We start from the raw sequence: 16455 nt of genomic DNA, 5'->3' as shown, positions 1-16455 counted from the left end.
GACATAATCCTTAACAAATTAATCGTCAAAAACTAGGTACTACCTAGTCAAAGATAAATACTTATATTATCTTATAGAAAACTGACTGCAATAAGATTTCAAACATTGGAGTGTAATAAGATAGCGACTCCTGAGCTTGCTTTGACAATCCTTCTCATAGGGCATTTTTACTTGAGCTAGGTCAAAATACTTGTAAAAGTGATGATAAATCTTACTTACAGAATAAATTATTTCACATTGTTTTTGCATCATAAATATTACATCAATATTCAATAAGGTCTAAAATAATAAAAAGCCGTATTGTATTTTCAAAAATAGGGATGAAGAAGAATATTACATTCAAGCTACTCGTAACAAACTTTCCCTTGCGCAGAAGAATACACTTGTCAAAAATACATTATACAATTGCTTGTATGAAATCTATCACAGATTTTTACGATTCCAGTCTCGGTAGTATATGATCGTATATAAAGGTGATGTATCTGTCCCATGATACTACGACAGCATCTGATAATTTGAGGTCGTTCTTAAGGATGTTCATCAGGACATCTTTGAAAACCTGAAACGGAGGAGGATTTGTTAAAAAGAATATAACTTTAGTTCAAAGTTTTTGACATAATTTGGTCTTTGTTGAATAAATTAACATAATTTTTCTTCTCGTAATTCACAAACCACAAAGTATTGAAGAATAGCCTTACTCTTTTATGTCAAATAGTGCTGTACCTATTATTTATTTCAAAGTGGAACGTGTCTTTAAGAAGACATCATTTCCATACGTTTGAGCGATTTATATCATAGTTTTAGCTGCATGTCAATTGCTATGCATTGGAATACACCGACGTTAGGTACACGGCGGTTCAGGTTTAGTCAGTAAGAGTCTGACACTACCCGCTTCCTCCCTGTCCATGAGGACTCCCCCGCCGAACGAAAAAACAGGCACATTTAGTTATCAATAAGACATGAGATCTATTTTTAGTCAAATCTTCGATATTTATAGGTTAACCCTCCGTGGGGACCTCATTACTCAAAATATCGCTACTAAAGCCCGAGGAAATTTGACTCAAGAAAGTAGAGATAGCTATGTAGTATGTATAAGACATGTTTTTTTTTTATAAATTGGTGACAATTCCGGTTTCGGTAACGGAATATTTTAATAACACAACGCCAGTCCTAGACCTCCTTTTTCTTCCACATTCTATTTCGATGATGATCCGCTGGCCCATTAGGCAAAAAGCAAATCATCCATAATTGTCTAGAAGAACAATAAATAACCTTTGACATACAAGAAGACGGTCATACGCACCCAAAACTGTCTCTTTTCAATTTTTAACCTCCGATGCGCGTCTCCAAGTTTGTGCATCAATAGTTTAACCATTTCAGGTTTGTCCAAGTTCTGTATTGACGTGTTGAGTGACGCCATTATGTTGATTAAATGTGCTCTGAAATACATGTTGGAAGCCATTTCGGCTTCTGATGATCGTGCTATATTCTTGAAGAAAGTTTTCGATATAGGGTCTGCCTCGAATAGCCTGTCAATGTGAATTTGTGTATTAGGAAATTATAATGTTTATTTGTTTCTTGGCGACGAGATCTTATTCGGTGTGCAAACTTCCTCGATGGAAGATGAAAACAGTTGTCATGGTATGAGAATTAAATTAATTAAAAATAATAAAACAAGAGCTACCTATATAGTTAACATTTAATGGTTGAAATATTTGGGTTAGAGTAAAGCTGCAACAAGGCATTATAGAGCATATTAATTAGAGATTTAAAATTATGTATTACTTACGATGTGAATGAAATAACGAAAAGCGAAAAACCCGAAAATGAATCAGCTGTCATTTGCAACCGTAATAATGTGATAATTGGAAATGATCTTGGAAAAACACCGTCTAATGCAACGAATTCGACCGTACCTGTCATGCCTTTGCAAATTAATACGAATAACAATTAAGCTTCCACTGAACACATTTAAAACACCACCCCATGGGTATCCCACTGTAAAGTCCACTTAGAATACAGACATCTTTACCGCAAGGAGAGCTTTGGGCAAAAGAACACATACCTCTTAAACACGAGGAATCCGTTGCCAGTAGCATTAGCATAAATGGGCGTCCAGGACTTCTGTACATTGTATATATCTCTTCGGGACATCCCAGATAGTTCGTCCCTTTCGTCAGGGTCCCCGCCCCACCACCACTTGCTGATCATATCTCCCATATTACCGGAACCCTCGTGCAGGAGTCTTTGTTTCACTTCTTTGTTATGCCGTTTTGACTCCTTCAGAATATATTTGTCGAAGGGATAGATTGTCGGTTTTCGGTCCAGCGTGACTTTTGTAAAAACGGATGCAAGAATTGCGAGATGGTTGAGGTTGTGTCTGGGGAATAAAAATGCTTCTCATTAAAAAACTGTACAACTATGTAGATTTATTAATTGAAAGTTTATAAAGAGCGGGAAAGGGTTATTCGAAATTGAACATTCTTAGTTTCTTTTTTGTATTAGGTTGAAGTCATGTTATGTTGATTTAGTGAGGTTTTATGCGCGCTATTTTTTACTTAACGTTTAATTTGGCTGTTTGTTCAGTGATGACGAGCTAAATCATGGTCCCATTTCGGTATTTCTATAATACATCGGTGTTAACGTATTTTAAGCAACAAGCTATTGATATTTTTTTACTCTTATATGCCTGTGTCTAAATTGGTATGGCAGAAAAACTTAACATATCGTACACAAATTGAAATTTTGGCCTTTTTAATCCTTACAGTTACTTAACAATTTAACAGGACGTACGGAATTTAGAATCAACGTATTTCACTATGCCGTAAGATTACAAACCACATACATATACATAGACTCATTCATTCAAAAGAACTAAAAAATATCTATTTATAGGCAAGAAAATAATAAAACAATTAAAAACGATATTTTTTTCTGCTTATATCATAACCAAAGCAACGTATTAACGTATTTCTCGTACCTGTTAAAACGAAAATAGTTTTATTATTTGACACAACAGCTGTTGAACTTCGCACTTTGTTGTTAATTTGATAAAAAAAACACTGTCGCACAGTTCGTAAACAATTTAACGTATAGGTCTGATAAGACTAAATGATTTACTTTAAAATCGTTGTAAGGTAGAGAACTTGACTGTTTTTCACGACACACGAGGATCGATTGAATGACCGCGAAAGACTGATAGATTAACATGATTTAAGGTAATAGCAAACAGATTTCATTGTATTTTACGATCGTGCCGTTCTGCCAGAGATTAGCAGAACAATCTTTGCATTAAAATCGCAACAAGATTTGCAAAGGTTACGTTTAAGGTCAAATATTTCGGGGTCAAAAACTACGAATGAGTTTTTTAAGTAAATTAATGTTTTTTTTGCATTTTTATGTGTATTGCATTGCAGCTGACCCATCAAACGTTGTTTTATCTTATACGTAAATTATTTGTGGTGTTAGAAATAATATGTAAATACTTATGTAAACAAATTGTTTTCTTTTTTAAGTGGGCTGCATTGCGTTTAAGGCGACGGCATTAACCATTTGAAAGGTAAGCACACGACTTAGGATAAATTACACATAAATTAACGTAAAGACATCATTAATATCTGTAAAAATCAACACAAGAACCACAAAACCGATTTTGATGAAACATAACTAGGTGTGTAGTAGATAGGTGAAATCGAAATAACATTTCGTAAAGACGAAAAGGCAAATATATCGGTCATAAATAAAGCAATCAAAAACATGAATGAAAATAAATAACTTACATGAAATTATATTTCTGTGATTCGCAGTGACGGCCTATTTATTAAAAGAAATGTATTATTGCTACATACAGCAACATTGAATAATTATCCTCAATTAAACTAAATACCTATATTCCTACGTATTTAATTATAGTAAACAGTTCTTGAAAATACACAGCTTGATATCTACCTACTGTTTAAGGGCCAATGTCGTTATAGATAGAACTGCTAAGATACCATATACTTAGAATATGCGTAAAATATGAACATGAATGAACGACAGCTGATAAGGATGCTGTGCAAAGTTAAGGATATAATAATTATGGCAAAATCGTAGTAGACGCTTGTGCACTATTTTGTACAATCTTCGTTTATTGTAGGTAAACATATTGTAATAATATTTGAATAGATGTTGGGAAGAAGTGCAACCACAAAAAACAAAACTTTTTCCTCATACTCTTAATCATTGTTAACTGTTTCTAGTGTTCAGATAAATTTCAAAACCGCGAAGACTCTTGATCATGAATTTTTATTTTAGTTGTATAAATAGTATTCCGAAGATAGGCCGCGGTGTTAATTCTTTCGGATGATATTTTGAATGACTTAACGAAACTTGTTAATTTTCCGTCCGTCTTTAATCCAACAGACGTTAGAGTCAATATTGTAACTTTTTGAAAGTGCCTGGAAAGCGGCCTTCTTTTGATTATTATATTAAGAAGAAAATTGTATTAATTTAACATTGTCACAAGTCAAAACAATATTAAAAAGTCATTCTAAAGCAAAGACATTATATACTAGTAGAGTATATAATGTCTTTGTTCTAAAGCTTGTTTACCACAGACCCATAAGACCACACAGCACCCAAAATGTTTCTGAACGAAATAGTTCTGTCAGTGTCATGTGTCAGTGTCACATTATCGTATTGCATTTGTCAAAGCCGCATGTTGTTTGCTTATAAGTCGTCGCCTGCATACACGCCGTTCTATAATAATTCTTCACTGCTCGAGAATGGCAAACACTAGTGAAACAGCTGTGAAAAACATTGGCAAGGTTCTAAATGATCCTTCCAGGCCAATGAAAGAGCGTTTTCGAGCTTTATTTACTCTTAAAAACTTAGGTGGAGAAACCGCCATCGAGTGCATTAGTCAATGTTTTGTAGACGAATCTGTTTTACTGAAACATGAGTTAGCTTACTGTTTAGGTCAAATGCAAGATGAACGAGCGATTCCCGTGCTTCAAAAAGTCTTGGAGGACGTTAACCAGGACCCTATAGTGCGACACGAAGCAGGTTAGTTTTATCTCTTACATACTTTGTTTTTATAGAATTTTCTGATAACAAGTACGTGGGGTTGATCAGGTAATGACTCATTGTTTAACTGAGCTTCATTTACCTGCTATAATGCATTCAGCCAGTGAATTAAATGCAAATCAAAACAGTAAAATATTAAAATCAATGATTAAGTAAGGCCTGATTTTTAAATCGCCAGATAACTTTTATTCGACGAATATGTTTGACGTTTTGACAGCTTTTGTATAGAAAATATATCAAATGGACATATTTATTCCTCAAATAAAAGTTATCTGATGATTGAAAAATCGGGCCTAAATCAAGTTGAGAATAAAATTATACCATGTTTCATCTTAATATTTAAAACTCCACAGTATACGTCTCTGTCCTTGATCGCGCACCAAAAAGCCTGGCTTGATTTAGATGAATTTGACAGATCTGACAGGCAGAACAAAGTTCTCAAGCTAGTATAGTTTATTTTTTAACTTTTAGGTTCACTTACAACTTTATCTAATTTAAATAAAATAATTATGTAACTTAAAAAATATGTAACATTCTATATAAGTTAAGCACTTAATAAGAAAATGTAACATATGGTTAAGCCGAGGATTCTACTAGCTAATTTTATTTTATTTTTTATTTTTATTTTATTAGGGAAACAAACAGATATTATAGTTACTACACTTCGTTATTGTATTTTCTTAGGCTGTGTTGGAGTTCATTTCCTCTCTAATTAGAATTTGGTGGCTACCACAGTAATTTGATGCATAGGATCTGTTTATATATTCTCCAAAGATGATTATACTGCCTTAGTGACCTAAGGGCCGACTATCCTGTCTTAAAGTATTTATTTATTTAAATACTTACAACTATCATTACAGAAATTATATCCCAATACGATAGTTTAGATACATCTCTATTCATATTACTTAACAGTCTTACATATTATCCTTACAGTTAAAGTAGTATTATTATGATTGTTGGAAGCCACAGTACACTAAAAACATCCCCAATAATACTACTGTACAATGTGGCCATAATAAATTAGTGATGAATATCAGAGTTGTTGAGGTTACTACACCAATCCCACTATTTGTGACAATTCTGATCCTGGCATAAGACAAGTGTTCGATAAAACAAATGCTTGTCATAAGTCTGGAGTCTGAAGTTGCAAAAAAAAAAAATAAGGATTAAAGTATTACAAACCAACATTGTAGCAAGCTTACCAATTTTCTAAGGGTGTTCCCTCTATTAACATCTGAAGACTGTTTAAAACTATTACTCCACATTTTATTTATTGGTTTTGGTGAAACTTACCTCCAAGCATTACATATAAAATGGCTACATTTCCATTAAAATTTTGCCATAACTTACTTCTTTAACTAATGTCTAGTTCTTTCTTACCTTTTATCTGAGATAAAGATTTAATAAAGAAATAAAAGTAAAAACTCATAAGAATAAAACAAAAAGCAATATAAGCTCACTATTTGATATAATCCCGTACATTGTTGTCATAAACAATTGTTAATTAGTCTGCATTCATAACACGCAGGTTTCCATAAACTGCACAATGGGTGCTATCACATTTCTTGTTAGCATTTCTCATTATAAACCCTGTTTGGATCATTTATTCTTGGCACGACTCTGGTATCAACATTGTAATCAGTGGAATTCCTGATAAACTTTGCAATTAACGTTAAAGCTATTGAAAATTTAATGAACAAATTTAAGAATGAATTTTTGTTTCCAGTTTTATTGCATGGTTTACTAATTTTAAATCTCAAGTTCCAATACACTTGTTGTTCTAAAATTAAATTCAAGAACACTTAGAAGTAAAGAACACTACTGAACTAGAAAATGCAATAGATAAGATTAAGTGACATATTATTACTGCAGTAAATTAAATACAAACATTGTGAAATTTTACAAACCTTGTGAAACACTGGGAAAAGGCTAGGCCAATGATGATTGTGAAATTTTAATTCATTTATTAGAAGAGAAGAATTAGTAAGAATATTACATTATAAGAAGATTTGGATAAATACACAACAAATACATAATAAATATTAAATAAATGAACTCTTTGATTTTTGTGGTTTGCCTACTTCATGCGATCACACTTAACATATTGAAGTTAATATGTCCAAGGTTTCTTTACGCGACGTTGCGGATGTCAGACGACTCCTGGACTGACATCCTCACATTATCCCTGAATATATGAACTGTTGAAATGTTATCTTAAATGAATGTGTTATAATAATTTATTTAAACCTTTTTTCAGGTGAAGCATTAGGTGCCATTGGAGACCCGAAACTTCGTGAACTTCTAGAGAAATACCAGCATGATCCTGCTGTGGAGGTAGCAGAGACTTGCCAAATAGCACTGCAGAGGCTAAACTGGGTAGCCAAGGATGAAAAAGAGAAATTATCAAAGAGTTTGTATACATCTGTGGACCCAGCCCCGCCGAGCGGCGAGAGTGATGTGGAGAACTTGAAGAATACACTCATTGATGAAAGTAAACCACTCTTTGAGAGATACAGAGCTATGTTCAGTTTGAGGAACTTGGGCACTACTGAGAGTATTCATGCTTTGGGTGAAGGTCAGTTTAACTGTTTGGTTTTTTGAAATGTAGAAAAAATATATTTTGTGTCATAATATACTCTTGTGCATGAACAGTTCGGGGAAAGTATCGTTCGAAATTAATTAATTAGAAAAAAACATTTATCCCTACTTAACACGTTGAACGCCGCAATAAAAATCTTGTTTGTCATGTCAGACACACGGTGTCCGTCACGGCGTTTAACGTGTATCTTATAAATGCGAAAGTAACTCTGTCTGTCTGTTACGCTTTCACGTCTAAACCACAGAATTAATTTTAATAAATTTTGGTACAGAGATAGAGTTGACCTTGAGAAAGAACATTGGATAGGTTTTATCCCTGACTTTTGAAGAGTTCTCTTGGAAACGCGATATAACCGACCTTGACGCGGGCGAAAAGCTAGTAATTATATATTTTATTATACCTAGATGATTACTTGATATACCTCAAGTTCACGCAAAGCAATTTAAAATATTTTGTACTTTTCATCATATTTACTTACACACTAAACAACATTACAGGTTTCAAAGCAAGCAGTGCGTTATTCCGTCACGAGGTCGCTTTTGTCTTCGGCCAGATGCAAGATGAGCGCAGCGTGCCATTCTTAAAGAAGACTCTAGAAGACACCAGTGAACATGAGATGGTGCGCCACGAGGCCGCCGAGGCACTCGGGTCTATAGCCACTGATGAATGCACTGAAGTGCTGCAAAGGTACATCTAAATGCTAGTGTAAATAGCGTATTTCACTTTTCCTTGAGGCGTATCCAGAATAAACAAGGGCTACTTTGTTAAAATTTGATCTTTATTATCACGTTGCTTCTGTCACTGTCATTTTGCGTTACCAAGTAGATATTTTAAAGCGACACTGAATTAGTTTGTGTATACGGTTTTAAGACATGTGTTACGAGCTTTTTGAGAAAGACTATCGGCCCGTACCTAATAAAAAAGTAATTGAAATTATGTGTGGTGTCGGTCATAAATAATAGCACCACCTTATCTCTTCCCATGGGTGCTGTAAAAGGCGCCTAAAGGATTGACTAGAGAATGGGCAGCAGCGTCTCTGACTACTTTAACAACCATACTGCGATCGCCAACCCACCTGCCATGCGTGGCGATTATGGCAAACTAACCCCTTCCTGGGCGAGGCCTATGTCCAGCAGTGCACGTCTTTCGGCTGAATGATGAAATTATTATACAGCGTATTGGCTATTTCTAAGAAGCCGTTAACCAGTGTGTGGATTACATGAGATGCTAAAACTAAGTAAACCAAGGAACTTACTAGTTGGTGCTTGCGGTATCGTCCGCCTGGATGTCCGTTATAGCTTAAAGAACATACCCCTTGTCTACCACGGATCCTAGTAGCCTACATATGTGTTAATACAAAGTGTCAGCTAACTCTATACCAAATCCCATCGACATCCTTAACAAACACACATTCACACACAACCCCCCATACTTTCGCATTTATAATATCAATGAGATTAATGTGCTGTTTTCATGTTCCAGGTACTTACAAGACCCTCGCCGCGTAGTCCGCGAGAGCTGTGAGGTCGCTCTCGATATGTCAGAGTATGAGAACAGCCCCGAGTTCCAGTACGCCAACACGTTGCTCGCTGTCGAAGGCTGATGTCATAAACAACTTATTTATTTGATTTAACATCATTATTATTATTATTTCATTGGTCTTTCGTTTATCTTTGTTTTTTCGTGGTCTATTTTTTAGTGTATGTTTAAATTCAGTGTTTAATTATGCATTTTACTTCATTGCTTAGTATTTTATGAAAATTTTCGTATTATTTACAAGTTTTTATAAGGAGGATATGTAATCAGAATTTTAGTTAATGATTCTTTCTCTAACATGTAAAGAAGGTTTTGCTCTGAATCACTGTCACTTACTTATGTGGCCTGCTAATTTGTTGTCCGTGTAACGTATACTTTACTTGTCAACGCTGAGTAAATAATACCTAATATGTTCATTCTGTTGCCCGAATTAGCTCTAGAATTGTCTCTAGATAACACTTTTCTCATTAAAGGTTTTTCTTACTACAAGATACTTCTTTGGAGTGTGGTGTTACATTTTTTTTACAACGAAAATATGAAGGGACCACTCATATAGCACTATATTGACATTTAATTACATTATATTATTTACATTACAATTTAAGTTATATTTTGGCACTGATAAACATATGGAAAAATATGAAACATAAAGCGTATTTAATTCATGTATTTTTGTAAATAAATTCTAGTTACAAGTATTTTATCTTTTGTTTTCTAACCCAGGAAGGAGCTTGGCTAAACTACAACTGTACACTTTGTTCAGTTACAGGTTTAAGCTGCACTTGATACGGTCGGTCTGTGGATGGGTGACCATCTATGTCTCAAAGATTTCCTTAGAGTTTCGGAAGGCACGTTAATTTATGGGACACCGCTGTTATTAACACATCTTTGACAATCGTTACGGGAATCCGAAGCTAGAAAGCCTGACAACCAGTCTAAGGGGTATCGTGTTGCCCAGGTAACTGGATCGAGGAGGTCAGATAGGCAGTCACTCCTTGAAAAACACTGGTACTTAGCTGCATCCGATTAGACTAGCAGCTGACCCCATGATCATGTTTTTCTCACGGGAACTTTGAATATAGATTTTTATTGCTAGGTATAGATCACTAGCATCTTTTCATTAAAATTTATCAACGGACACATTTCTGATGGGTAAATTAACTGCCTCTTTAACATTTACCGCATCCCACTAAAGGCCATAAATGTTCTTCAAATAAAGGCATTTTCTTTTCATTAATAACTTATTCTCTTACGTCACTGTTATTGGATCTGTTTTAGCATTATTTTACTTTTACACTTCCTACAATTGATTGCAAAACTTTCGAGATATTTATTGAGTTTCAATAATCATAAAAATTTACGACGATTTTATTGTTTTGGCACATTTTGACTTATAAAGATTGTTTCCTATTTGTTCTTGAATAACTGTGTCGTTTGATTATAGTATTTTTTTTAGTTTTCAGTACATTTCTATAGAAATAATGTTATTTTATACGATTCATGTGCAATGATTAACGTGCTGAAGTATAATATAGTATTTTTTGTACAATTTTTAATAGCAATGGCGGTAAGTAAAGTCAATTGCTAGGATATAAATAGTATTATCTGTACGTGCTAAGTTATGGCGGTTTTAAGTCCGGGCAACACGAAAGTGAAACGGAATTCGAGTTTAAAACGGTATTCAGAAACGTCTTTCTCGTCTCTTTTGGAAACTTATCTGCCAAGAGGTTCTTCTCAAAGTGAATAAAGTACTCAATGTGCTTAAACAGACCGGACATATTTTTAATACAGCTTCGGTGTATGAAACACAATTATTAAATAGGAAGGAGTCTTCCTAATTTCTAGTCATTTTCCGGTCTCACTGGTTTCTGCTGCATATAATATAGGACATGGAATATGGAGGTGACCCTTTTCAGGCTTTTACTGACTAAAACCTACCCACGATTCTCCTTCACGGAGTTCCTTGCCGGTTCTTCTTCATAGGAATGACATTTTGGAACCGCGCATCTAGTCAAAACTGTAACGTTTAGAAAAGCCTAGCCTGGATCTGGAAAATGGCCAATTTGAAATAGAAACTCTTGATTTTGAACCTTGTTTTGTCCTTTGGACCAATTACCTACTGAGTGATACAGTTTCTTGTGAGAAAGTAGTCAGAATAAGAAGGACTAAAAGTTCCTTAATGTGGGAGTCGTTTTTTTTGCAAGTGAACTATTCGACTGTTCTTCTGTCTAGATAGACCCAAAATTTTCTTAGTGGCACTCCAAATCCTCTCATACCATATTTTTGTTAAAGACCTCAGATCTGCTCGAGACGGAACGCTCATCATTCCTCGGCTTCACACACGAGATCACCATGAGCAGTAGTACCATGGAACTAGTAGAACAGTTGTCTGCGGCGATATACGAGAGCGGTCTTGGGGATCGTAAGGTGCGACGGTACTTCGAACATTACGACACGCCGTTCGTAGGCGAACGAAGAGGTGGGGCTTTACTATGATATAGTTTATTAAATGTTTTTTTTGTTTATGGCGTTTCTTTAATTCTTTTACGGCTAGTTGTTGGGAAAAATTCGTTACGAGTAAGTCAGGAGCGTTTAAAATGAAATATTCTAAAAACCCAATTTTTTACCGTATCCATAAACAAGGCCCAGACGTTTTTATGGTTGAAAATTGCATTTTCATCGGGTTTGAAACTACTTTGAAAATTTCAGCCTGCTGGCTTATCGGGAAGTGCCTCAAAATTGAGTTGCAAACATCGAACCGGAACGACAAACAAACAAGAAAGGGAGTGTGTAAAAACATGGGAATAATAAAAATCTTACAAAGTGTATAACAAAGGCTAGGTCAAGCAATCCAATATCGTGAGCGATTGATGTTTCAAGCGTACATAATAGCATATCATATTTAATGTTATAAAATAAAAATTACTCTTAGTATAGACATATCCTCAAAGATTGAAACAATACCTACAATCTCCAATAAATATTTTATGATACCTAGTCTCCCCAAGCAGGTCACGCCATTTATTTTTAACCCTCTTTTGTCACGAGTTTCGCCGAAAGCTCTAGCGAAATGGGAATTGTGACGTCACTTGTCAGTGTAGAGACAGTTATTAGAAAATGGCGTCTCCAAGTAAAAATTGCGACTGGGGACTAACGAGAAGAGGGCAACATGTCGTCGAAACTCTCGAACGAAGAACTAAAGAATTTTCCTTGACATTTCTATGGCATCTTATGTAATTGCTTGAACCCTTTTATTGCCGACTGTTACGTGTAAAATGGGTACCTACAAAAAAGAAACAGACGTTCATTATTTTTTAAAAGAAAAATATATTTATTTACTTTGAAAATAAATGGTTACATGTCTAAATGGTTATGGTTACCTACATATTGTGTTTTAATGTGTGTCCTGTTTCCCGATTTAATAAGTAAAAAATCGGAGGATACCGTTCATCGATTCATCATGAATAATATTAAAAGATGGCATTAATACTTTAATAGTTGGCTTTTAAATTCCATTTAGTATCTCAAAAGATACCGTTCAACGCGGGGATTAGAAGAACAAGGTATCGATAGAGTTGGCTAATAGATATTATATTGATTCTTATTATTAAATAAGAAAAAAAAAGTGTGATTTCTATAGTCAAGTTTTACATTCTAAGTCACAAAATATTTTTTGAAACTAGCTGACCCAGCAAACGTAGTAGTTGTGTGTATTTCTAATGCCACATTGTAAAAAAAAACAAACAATTTCGTACAAAAAATAAAATATTTTTTTTTAGTGTTAGCAACCAGGGGTATGAAAAATAGATGTTAGTCGATTCTCAGACCTACTGAATACACATATAGAATTTGGTATTAATCGGTTAAGTCGTTTCGGAGGAGTACGGTAACTAACATCGTGACACGGGAATTTTATATATTAGAAGATAAATAGAGCGGTTCGACAGTACCGACAATTTCTCTAAGTGCTCCAATTATAGAATGGAAAATATGTCAACGAAGCTGCTTTGACAGCATTTGTACCACACTCAAATGCTAAAACAGAGATTTTTTGCAAGAAATGCGTATATAAAATAGACCAATCAGATGACGAAACGTTGCTTATTATTTAAAATCACATATTTTTCTATTCCATACTAAGGTTTGTTTTTAACTTTAACTTTACAGCGAGTAGTAAGTTAGCTTCTAACACTATAATTATTGTCTAAAAATTAATTATTGTCTAAGAGCTTATTAACCTTATCATACTATACTTTAATAGTAATATAATAAGATACTATAATTGGTATCTACCAATTATATTTGAGACATCTAAAATACATTACTAACAGACTATATATTACCTTAATAAACTGAAATGGCAACAAGACACACCATTTTCGTCACTTCAGGCATTCAAAGAAACTATGCTTTTATACGTAAATTGTCCATCATTCCTTACGCAACGATCCGTATAGAAACGTGTTACGTATATACCTCGTCGCCCTAAATATTAATAAGGGAAGCCAAGGTCCATCTGTCCGTTGCTCCGGAAACGGAATATGAGTGACGTATATTGTGCCCAATAATATTGTGTTGGGCCACCTATGGACGGAATACCGTCAGAGAAATGTTTGCGGAAGATTATTTTGTTATAATTAACGGCTTTCTTGCATGAAACTGACAGAAAAATATAGGGAATAAAACTCCTGAAGTCAAGAGGAAAATTGTGGAAAAGGATTTTCGCTATTTGTGGTGATTGGATAACATTCATCTATTCGCCAAAGGTACTGTACTAATAGGGTTTTAAAATCTGTTTGGTCCGTCAGACAGATTTCCAAAACATTGGACAAGTATTTGTCTTTTAGCTAATAAACTAAAAATAAAGGAGATACAGTGATTTAAAATCTCGTGTGACGTCACCTAACAGTGCGCTTTTTACAAGCAAGTGATGTTTTTAGCCCCCATTACCATACATGTCACCACCACCTTTTAATCTGCCTTACTTTTTAATCATGTGATAAAATGAAAAACACCTGTTAAATATTTTTGATTTTTTTTCTAACGGACCTAAAATATTTACATTACTAAATCTAGTCAAATACTCTACTTATATCTAAAAATAAAACAACCTCTTATGCGTTAAGTTTTGTAATGACACTGACTCAAAAGTGTTTGTTTCCATAAAACTGAAGACTGAATACTGACTCTTAAATTAGTTTTAAGACGCTCAGTCAGGCATTAAAGAGCGGCTTGAAGATGCATTTTACGGATAGTACTGTAGCCTTACTTGGGAGAACCCTATATCCAACAGTGGACCAGTATATCCTTAGTTACAGCACTTTTTAAAAATTCATAACGTTCTAGGTCAGCAATACTTATAAGTCCATTAGGTTTGCTACCAATATTTGTTCAAATAGTTGGCTATTTGAAAACAAATGTTTGTTGTATTGGTCAAAGCAAATAGTAATAGTATTTGATGGTTGTTTGCGACCCACATATTTTCATCTGTTTCGTTTTACGATGAGTATTTGCTTTTTAGAAGAAAAAAAAACAAATCGGTTTATCATAAATAAGTGTTTAGAACGTAGTAGGCTGTATAAATTGTAATAATATTGTAAGTTGTGATATTTTCATCAATAAGTTACTATTTCTACAAGCATAGTAAAAATTAAATATGGGTTGTTATATTTGACCTTAGACAGTAATTCAACCAAAGAAGATACAAATAGGATACTTAGGTGTTACTCTATCAAGCAATAATCACTAGACGAATTGAGACGAAACTTGGCACAGTGATAGTTTATAGCCAGGATTAACACATGGGATAGTTTTTATGTTAATGTGGGATCATTTTCGATTTATAGCGGTCGGGCTCGCGGGCAACAACTGGTAGGAAATATGTTTATGTCGTGATCAACAATCGTCTCTTAATTAATTGCTCAGAGACCCGAAATTCTACAAGTTGTTTCATTAACCGTCATTTAGAATATATCTGATCTTCATCATACTACTGATAAGTTCATTGTTTCGACCCCAAAAGTTGTACAATATTACTTACGTTGTGGTTCCTATCTTATGTATTTGAGTTTCGATATCAGATTATTATCAAAATTGAACTACATCACTGCGACTGTTTAGTCACGTGTTTGCGAAGGCTTTCGGAACGTGAGGGTATTTGCGTGCTAATCCATTGATCTATTCAGGAGCGGATTTGATACGTCGGCTGCTAGGCGTACGAAAGATTTTCGTCACCTGCCGTTAAGCGTGGTAAAGTATTTGACTTAATATTATAATGAATATATCCTTCACGTAGGCGCGTGGGTTTAGAGAAAAACTAAGCTACCTGACGGACATTTAAAAGCCAAATTGTCATCATCGGAGAAAAAAGAGTGTTTTTAAAATTTGACCTGTATGATTGATTTCTGATTTCTTGTATCGAGAAAAGAGGAATAATCATGGGACTTTGAGTCTTAACTGTGAGTTCTTGAAGTGTATGAGAATTTAGGAGATTAATATTAGTTTCGAATAATACCTTTAAAACTAAATTACTATGATACTAGCAATATTCTCAAGAGCGGTATCCTTGGAAGCCTTATCTGAGGCTTGTAACATAATTTGATACGAAGGGACATTTTCTGCAGGAACCTTCGTCGTATGTAGCTTATATTATAAGGGTAGTTTAGTTAATCAACGAGATTAGACGTAGTCATAGGTTACGTAGAACTTACTAAACGTTATCTATACTCTATACAAATATATAAAGCTGAAGAGTTTGTTTGTTTGTTTGTTTGAACGCGCTAATCTCAGGAACTACTGGTCCAAATTGAAAAATACTTTTTGTGTTGAATAGACCATTCATCGAGGAAGGCTTTAGGCTATGAACCATCACGCTGCGACTAATAGGAGCTAAGATATAATGGAAAATGTGAAAAAAAAACCGGGCAGGTATACCTAAATCATAATTTATATCTTCTACCCACGGGGACGAAGTCGCGGGCAACAGCTAGTAATAATATATGAAAAGCCTTTTCCTTAGTCTAAATCATTTGGCTAAAGAAAGCAATCAAAAGCTTCGTATGTCTTGACGGTGTGTAATTTTAGCACTAGATAAATGTAAATAAATAATAATAATAATAAATAAATGCGGACAGCATCACAGACATTGTTCTGAACCCAAAGTAAGTTGCTGAAGCACTTGTGTTATGGAATTCAGATACAACGAAGGTACCACAAACACCCAGACCCGAGACAATGTAGAAATGTGAATT

General features: G+C 34.4%; 2 protein-coding genes across 3 annotated transcripts; one reads left to right on the top strand and one right to left on the bottom strand.

Moving 5' to 3' along the window:
- Positions 1-256: 256 nt before the first annotated feature.
- LOC113492077 lies at positions 257-4681 on the bottom strand. Of its 2 annotated transcripts, XM_026869363.1 has the most exons (5): positions 4601-4681; positions 3780-3813; positions 2066-2380; positions 1304-1529; positions 257-559 (listed from the first exon to the last, which is right to left on the bottom strand). In XM_026869363.1, exons 1-5 carry the CDS (start codon positions 4656-4658, stop codon positions 434-436), a joined length of 759 nt encoding a protein of 252 aa, XP_026725164.1. In that variant the 5' UTR covers positions 4659-4681; the 3' UTR covers positions 257-433. The 2 variants fall into 2 exon arrangements, 1 of the variants encoding a protein (XP_026725164.1); XR_003400475.1 differs by lacking the exons at positions 257-559; positions 1304-1529; positions 3780-3813; positions 4601-4681 and adding an exon at positions 2981-3270 and having other exon boundaries at positions 2312-2380.
- A 10-nt stretch (positions 4682-4691) lies between these two features.
- Positions 4692-9696, top strand: LOC113492078 (deoxyhypusine hydroxylase). The gene is made up of 4 exons (XM_026869364.1): positions 4692-5046; positions 7328-7645; positions 8167-8356; positions 9152-9696. Exons 1-4 carry the CDS (start codon positions 4767-4769, stop codon positions 9270-9272), a joined length of 909 nt encoding a protein of 302 aa, XP_026725165.1. The 5' UTR covers positions 4692-4766; the 3' UTR covers positions 9273-9696.
- Positions 9697-16455: the final 6759 nt, after the last annotated feature.

This window comes from Trichoplusia ni, chromosome 3, assembly GCF_003590095.1.
Source record: "Trichoplusia ni isolate ovarian cell line Hi5 chromosome 3, tn1, whole genome shotgun sequence".
Taxonomy (NCBI): domain Eukaryota; kingdom Metazoa; phylum Arthropoda; class Insecta; order Lepidoptera; family Noctuidae; genus Trichoplusia; species Trichoplusia ni.
The sequence above is the reverse complement of the archived record's forward strand: the minus strand, read 5'-3'. Positions and strand labels throughout refer to the sequence as shown.

Bases quoted from the DNA above. Each gene is read 5' to 3' on its own strand.
- LOC113492077 (XM_026869363.1), bottom strand. From the start codon at position 4,658: ATGACACTGACAGAACTATTTCGTTCAGAAACATTTTGGGTGCTGTGT. The intron at 2,381-3,779 runs GTAAGTTATTTA...TTTATTCCCCAG, and splicing joins TCACAGAAATATAATTTCAT to ACACAACCTCAACCATCTCG. The intron at 1,530-2,065 runs GTATGTGTTCTT...TCACATTGACAG, and splicing joins GGATTCCTCGTGTTTAAGAG to GCTATTCGAGGCAGACCCTA.
- LOC113492078 (XM_026869364.1), top strand. From the start codon at position 4,767: ATGGCAAACACTAGTGAAACAGCTGTGAAAAACATTGGCAAGGTTCTA. The intron at 7,646-8,166 runs GTCAGTTTAACT...ACAACATTACAG, and splicing joins TATTCATGCTTTGGGTGAAG to GTTTCAAAGCAAGCAGTGCG. The intron at 8,357-9,151 runs GTACATCTAAAT...TTCATGTTCCAG, and splicing joins TGCACTGAAGTGCTGCAAAG to GTACTTACAAGACCCTCGCC.